Source organism: Ostrea edulis, chromosome 5 (genome assembly GCF_947568905.1).
Source record: "Ostrea edulis chromosome 5, xbOstEdul1.1, whole genome shotgun sequence".
In the NCBI taxonomy this organism is placed as follows: Eukaryota; Metazoa; Mollusca; class Bivalvia; order Ostreida; family Ostreidae; genus Ostrea; species Ostrea edulis.
In genome coordinates this window covers 29,717,337-29,724,539 of record NC_079168.1, presented here as the reverse complement: position 1 = coordinate 29,724,539, position 7,203 = coordinate 29,717,337, and the positions used below count along the sequence as shown (strand labels likewise).

The 7,203-nt window shown below is 38.9% G+C and overlaps 1 protein-coding gene across 1 annotated transcript; it reads right to left on the bottom strand.

Moving 5' to 3' along the window:
- Positions 1–4,440: 4,440 nt before the first annotated feature.
- On the bottom strand, positions 4,441–5,163 carry LOC125683163 (RE1-silencing transcription factor-like). The gene has a single exon (XM_048924041.2). The coding sequence runs from the start codon at positions 5,161–5,163 to the stop codon at positions 4,441–4,443; it is 723 nt and encodes a 240-aa protein (XP_048779998.2).
- Between the last annotated feature and the right edge of the window lie 2,040 nt (positions 5,164–7,203).

Here is a 7,203-nt window from a genome sequence, read left to right as displayed (position 1 = left end):
CTGGGTCATGTAACAAAGTCAGGTTTAAGTTAATGTTCAATCACCTGTAAAATGTCCATTACTTCGAACTGAAACTCTTAATTAGCAGACACTACAAATTTGATGAAGCAATATAGAATACAATTCTATTTTGGAGTGATTGACTTCCCAATCACTTCATCACAATATTCAGATTTTGACTTATGCTTAAGATGTTTCATGATCCAGGGGCTGGACCCTTACCTTATACATGTAATTATGCAATACCTAATTCAAGGCCATTTGGTCAAGGTCGATGACGCTGGTAGAATCCTGGCCTGGCCCCTAGCTTTATACATGTATTATGCAATATTAGTCGCTCAGATTGAAATTTGACATAGAATGGTGGCTTACGACGAGAGACGTTATAAATCTAACGGAATTTTATTTGAATAAGGTCATTGCCATCCAAAGGCAAAGCTCCGCAATGACCTTTAAACCTAGTAGTCGTTGTACAGGTCACAAAGTGACCGATGGGTTATGTACAAGCCCTGGTTTTGTAAGGAAATTTCAAGATGGTGACGTTTCGTATCACGCTCACATCTTCGTCATCATAGATTATGTGTATGCTGTTGATTCGTAGCATGGTACTTGGGCGGTGACCGTTTTAAGTCCCAGGAGCTCCTTGTTGCAAACGTAAGACACTTTGATTCCGTGTTGTGTTCGCCCCTACATACGTTCATTAACTTGAGTAACGAGTCAATCGATTTTCATCTACAAGACTACCATCCCAACCTTGCATACAAGTTAAAATTTCTTTGACGAAAACCAGAACCCAGTACGATACAAAACAGGCACTCCTCTTGATTTATTGTAAAGCTTGGGCCCTTTCATCATTTGTCACGAATTCCGAATGCTCTCATTAATTAACAGCATGTCTGCGTGCATGTTCCCGGTAGATGTGATACGTCATGGCTGCTAGGGTCGGGAGGTTTAACGAATCTGCTGAAGACGTCATGTCATCAAGTTCTTCTTAACCATAAACACAATCTGAAAAGTCAAGGATGGGAAACGTACTCTTTTTGTGACGAAATTACAACTTTAGCATTAGTCACTAGGGTTTGGGATTTTTCTAAAAAGTATTTTCATGACTGTGACTTCAATTTGCTGAAGACAGATTGGACAGGCTTAAGGTTTTGGTTTAATTCCCTTAATTGTGAACTGATTTTTTCGAATGTTTCTTATAAACTGTTATATTTGCCAGCCTCTGGCAATAAACTATACAAACATGTAACACATGTTGGATTTCCCGAGATTTATGATTTTTGTTCTATCCTCAAATTTATATTTCACATCACGTAATCTATCAAGAATATAATAACGCCGCTAAAAATAAATAACGGAAAATAAAATTTATATTTCACATCACGTAATCTATCAAGAATATAATAACGCAGCTAAAAATAAATAATGGAAAATAAAATTTATATTTCACATCACGTAATCTATCAAGAATATAATAACGCTGCTAAAAATAAATAACGGAAAATAAACTTGTCGATAATTTCTCTCCGAAATTCACCAAAGACAATGGACTCAAATATGATTCATTTACTTGATATTGATGAAGATAGAAACCATGCGGCGTAGGAATACATGCACAGTTGCATTGGAATAAGCATATACATGTATATCATTTAGACAGAGTACGAGATCACAGTCTAAAGGAAGGCAACTTTACGATTATTAGATGCTTTTTTGAATAATTCAAAAACAGAAGTTGTCAGTTTCCAAACTTCCTGTGTTGGATAAAAATCATTGTTGTAATTAAATTGCAAATTAGAGCTGTCCTATGAGGATTAAAATTCCCACATGGCTCATCATTATTGAGACTCATTTGAAATGCTGTATAGTTCAAGGTCAGAAAATCATACGAGCTTTAACATGTCTCACTTGAATAATTCTGAATATAAGTTACAGGTTACAGTCGATCTTTTGACCTCGATTTTTGCATGCATAAATATACCAAAATGGTAACATGCGAGACAGCAACGGATAGGAAAAAAGTCTTATGACCTTGACATTTGCTGATTGTCGTGTCACATATAATTGTCACAATGAAACCTAGTGTTAAGTATAAAGAATTGATAGTAGTATTGCAACTCTGCGAAGATACATAAAATAAGTTTTTCATGACGACCTTTACATTGCGCAGGTTACATCGAGTTGGGGACAGGGGATGCCATCATGTCATAGACAAACATTAAATATTACTATCTTACGAAGTCTCACCAGTGTAAGTTAACTGCTACACTTAATTTTTTACCTCGATTTTTACATGCATGTAAATATATCAAAATGGGAAATTATTGTAAAATCTTAAAAATCCTGTACTGACTGAGAGTGAAGAATAAATCTTTGATTCAAAAGAAATGTTAAATAGGCACAATTTCATAACAATCGAACGAATCAACCTTTTTTAAAATATTAAATGCACAGTTTTAAATAGAAAAGTGAGATCTCCACAAAATCTGAGGGGTCTGGTGGTAATTGAAGAGCGTTAGAGAAAACCCGGACAAAACTATCTAGGTGCGGACAGTGACCCAATATGTAGTATGTAATTGTATAAATATTATTTTTGTGTGATTATTAATTATCATTGCTTCAGAGACTTCGGTTACTATTTGAATTATGAATTTTACTAATCAGAATTTATTAGAGCGACATAGATATATGCATGTAATGTACATGTACACGACCCCGTATGCTTCTTCATTTCATATCAAACACTTCAAACGTGCTGCGGTTTTTCATCTTTTGAATGAAGTCTTTACACATTGCTGTGTAAATACCTAAATTGATTATGTTTGTTATTGTTTTCCTGTCGGGTTTTTTTCCGTTGAAATTGCCCAAGACGTATCGAAAAATTATCTAATCCATGATGCATGTATCCATCTTCTGGATATTGAGTACTTGAACTTTGACCCCTTGTGACGCTATTGAAACGTGCGTAAAAAACTTATGGTTTCGGTAAACGCCTCCTTAACCGCAAAACATTGAGACATGAAAACAAACGTCTTAATCTTAAGGATTCAAATCACCCTTGATGAGAATTAATGCTCCTGGAAGTTCACGATTTTTTTTCTACGTAAATCATGAAACTTGAACACGATTTCAACTGGGATATGATCCTTGACCCTTTACCTATTAAACATAAGTCAAGGTCATGTACAGAAGAAAATCAAACAACTGAAATGTGACATTCAAAGCTGCTACAGACATTGATATTAAAATGCGGAATATTTTGTATCAACTTTCTATTTCCAGAGTAAAATTGACTGGTTCCCATTCCCTATCATTGTTCACTCGTTTTGGGTCCCACAAGACGAGTGATCATGGAGTGGCGGGGTGGCGACAAGACTATCTAGAGTAAAAACATAAGTAATATGATATGAAAAACTTTATACCAATTGTTTCATAATTCAATAATAAATGAATATTGACTGTAACGTGCGAGACCCGAGCGATCTCCTTGGGATCGTACTTGGTTTGCCCAAGTCTTATAAGGATAATAACGAATGCAAAATATACAGATAATGGACACTTGTCTAGTGTAAAACAAATTCTAATATACAGATATGCTTGTGTCACTTGCCTAGTGCTATAATTAACAAAGAGAACTCACTTATGCCTATTTTAATCAAGGTGCTGCCTCTTGGCTACCCACACCACTTGGCAGCTTGCCACTTGGCTTACTCACACCACTTGGCAGCTTGCCACTTGGTAGCTTGCCACTTGGTCACCCGCACTTGCCACTTGGTAGCTTGCCACTTGGTCACCCGCACTTGCCACTTGGCTTATGCAAACACTAGTATAGCCACACGATCCGTAGTCAACTTGGCTCTCTGTGATCACTTGGTCACTCGCACTTGTCAAACTGTAGTATACCTACGATAACTACTTACACTAGTTCTGACTCTCACGACTATTGTCTCTAGTTTGTAATTAAGCCCGACAACAATTCGTCGTCATGCAAGTTGAACACATCAATTCACACTAGCACCCCGGCCTTTTTCCAATATAAATAATCTTTACGTCAATAAGCATAATTTTCTATAGGCAAGAATCCGATTTTTGAGCTTACTTTGCTCATCTGAACCAAACATTCATTTTCATCTTATTTATATACATACAACATTCATTCTTGTAATTTCTTTTAATCAATTAACACGTTAATTAAATTATATACAATGATTTCTTGATTTACAAAATACTGCAAAGGGGAATAACTCTCAACCGCTTCCTTTCTCCCCCCTTAAGCTCATGCGTCCCGCATGACAATATTCACAAGATAACATTGCACTATTTGGCACAAAACAAAGATTAGATTACACAGAAATAAATGAAAAATTTAGAGACTGCTGAACTGTCTGCTCAAATGTTAGCCTATCTGTTCTATTACACATGTCACAAGTCTGCTTTCTACAACATTTTCTCCTTCTTCACGGTGATGACTTTTCTCCCATTCTCTCTGACAATGGTGGTTGTAGTTATTGACTTTGTATACCGGACCGGCTCTGTTTGAGTACAGGAATCTACCATGTCTCTCTCTGTCTGGAAGTCTGCAGACCTAGCTGACTGGACAGGAGGATCTCTCTGCTCAGACTCAATCATAATAGAACAAGGTCGAGCTACCTTGGGTGGTGCTGGGCTGTATACTGGCATTGGAGAAGTTCTCTTCCTAACAGCAGGATCACATGTTGATCGCCTTTCTGTCTCCGGACCTCTCCTTCCAAGCTGCACAGTCTCTATAGCCTCCCCAATACTAACATCTGGGTCTTCAGCCAACCACGCGTCCTCATCCTCTGATGCAGATCCATCATTGTCTCCTTCTGTCCCTTTAGACGAAATGTTCTCACTACTTTGCGTATCTTCTACAGTATGGTCGTCACATGTATCCTCCGTCACCTTGCTACACGAGGGATGGTCATTTTTCTCACTCTGTCTTGTTGAATGCTTTCGTTTGACATGCTTCAGATAATTAATCTTCTTGTCTGTGGAATAGTCACACTGTTTGCAGAAGAATTTGTTCTCATAACACTGAGCCATATGGTCTCTCCATATGGTGTGATTCGATGACTGGAAAGGGCAAAACGCACACTTCCGTACTGTATCCCCACGACTGGTTATCTTAGTGTTAGGCATGTTCCTGAAATGACAAAAATTAAGTGATTGTTTGTTTAAACAAAACTCCTAAACATAGTTGACAATGAACAATACCACGTAAAGAAATCAAACTGGCTGCTATTTACAACTGGTTACCCTGCCTAGGTAACCCAACAAGCTAATAAACATAGTCTTGGAGCCAACCCGGAGCTTTTTTTGTTCTACCAGAACGAAGAGTATCAAGGTTGTTGTCAACCTCACTTGGTAGATGTTCTATCTCCGGCTCCTCACTTACAACGGTACTAGGATTAGCAATTTCCAGAGGACTCTCTTTCTCGTTCCGCAAAATTTGTTCGCGCTTCAACCTGAGTCTGTCTACGTGTACAACTTGGGCTTTTCCACGTGTCCCACAGTTCACTTTGAACGTAATATCACTGATTTTGTCCATAATATCATATGGACCTCTCCAGTAGCTTGTGAACTTTGGAGACAGACCAACTTTCCTCAAAGGGAAATAGACATAAACCTGATCTCCTTTGCTAAATTTTTGCCACGAGAGCTTCTGATCATGGTATTTCTTTTGGCGTACCATTGCTGTCTTGATATTCTCTCTGACATATTTATGTGCTTCTTCCATTCTTTCTTTGAGTTGCCAAGCCCATTTATTTTTGGGTATATACTTCACTGCGTTTGGCATCTCATACATTATGTCAAGAGGCGTAGATACCTCTCTTCCGAGCATCATGTAATTTGGTGTGAAACCAGTGGTTTCATGTACTGAAGCTCGGTATGCCATCATTACATAAGGCAGGTAATTATCCCAGTCAGAGTGGTGCTCATTAACATATGCACTTAACATTGTGGCAAGTGTCTTATTAAAGCGCTCGACCATTCCGTCACTTTGCGGGTGATACGGAGTGGTTCGGGTCTTCTTTATTTGTAGCACACGACACATCTCGGAGAAAAGTTCACTTTCATATTGGCGTCCTTGATCTGAGTGAATACTGGACGGCACGCCAAATCTTGACACTACTTCTTCTACTACTATTCTTGCAACTGTCGCTGCCTCCATATTTGGCATGGGAAAACTCTCAGTCCACTTGGTGAAATAATCAGAAACAACAAGTATATACTTGTTGCCATTTTCAGTGACTGGGAGTTCTCCAAGGATATCCGTTGCAATTCTATCCATTGGTAATCCACTTTCTACTAGTGTCATTGGTGCTTTCTTTTTCATCTGAGGACTTTTCCTTCTGGAGCATTTCTCACAACCGGCAATATAGGCCCTAGTATCTGCCTGTAGACCTGACCAGTAATATTTCTGACGGATTCGCGCAAGCGTCTTGGTAACACCCAAATGACCAGCAGTCTCCAAGTCATGACAAAATTGGAGAACCATTCTACGCTCGGTTGCTGGTACTACTGCCTGCAGGCTAGAAAAATTTCTATCTCCTTCAGTGTACTTTCTGTACAAAATAGCATTGTCCAGGACAAGGATATTCCATTGGGACCAAAGAGACCTTACAACATATCCTAAGCCACTTATCTCTTTGTAATCAGGTCTTTTTCTCTTATTTAACCAACTCTTGACAAGCTTCAAGTCACTGTCCTGATCTTGTACATCTTTTATCCTGCTATATGGATCCTCAATAGCACCTGCTTTTGCTGCATTGCAAACGGGAGCATCTTTTTCTGGTTCGTATCCACACTGACGACATGGCACTCTGCTTAGGGCATCTGCATTTCTATGTTGCAACCCTGGGCGATGCTGAATCTGGAACTTGAAAGCGCTGAGTGTTTCTAGCCATCTGGCTAGCTGGCCCTCGGGATTCTTGAACTGAAACAACCATCTTAGTGACCCATGATCACTGCGGACAAGGAACTCCTTACCGTAAAGGTAATGTTTGAAATACTTCACAAAGTGTACAACAGACAGAAGTTCTTTCCTTGTCACACAGTATTTACGCTCACACTTGGTCAGTGTCCTGCTTGCGTATGCTATGACCCGCTCACTGCCATCTATGCTTTGTGACAACACAGCCCCTATTGCCTGATCACTCGCATCTGTATCTAATACAA

Excerpts from the sequence above, each read along its gene's own strand:
- LOC125683163 (XM_048924041.2), bottom strand. The coding sequence starts at position 5,163 with ATGCCTAACACTAAGATAACCAGTCGTGGGGATACAGTACGGAAGTGT.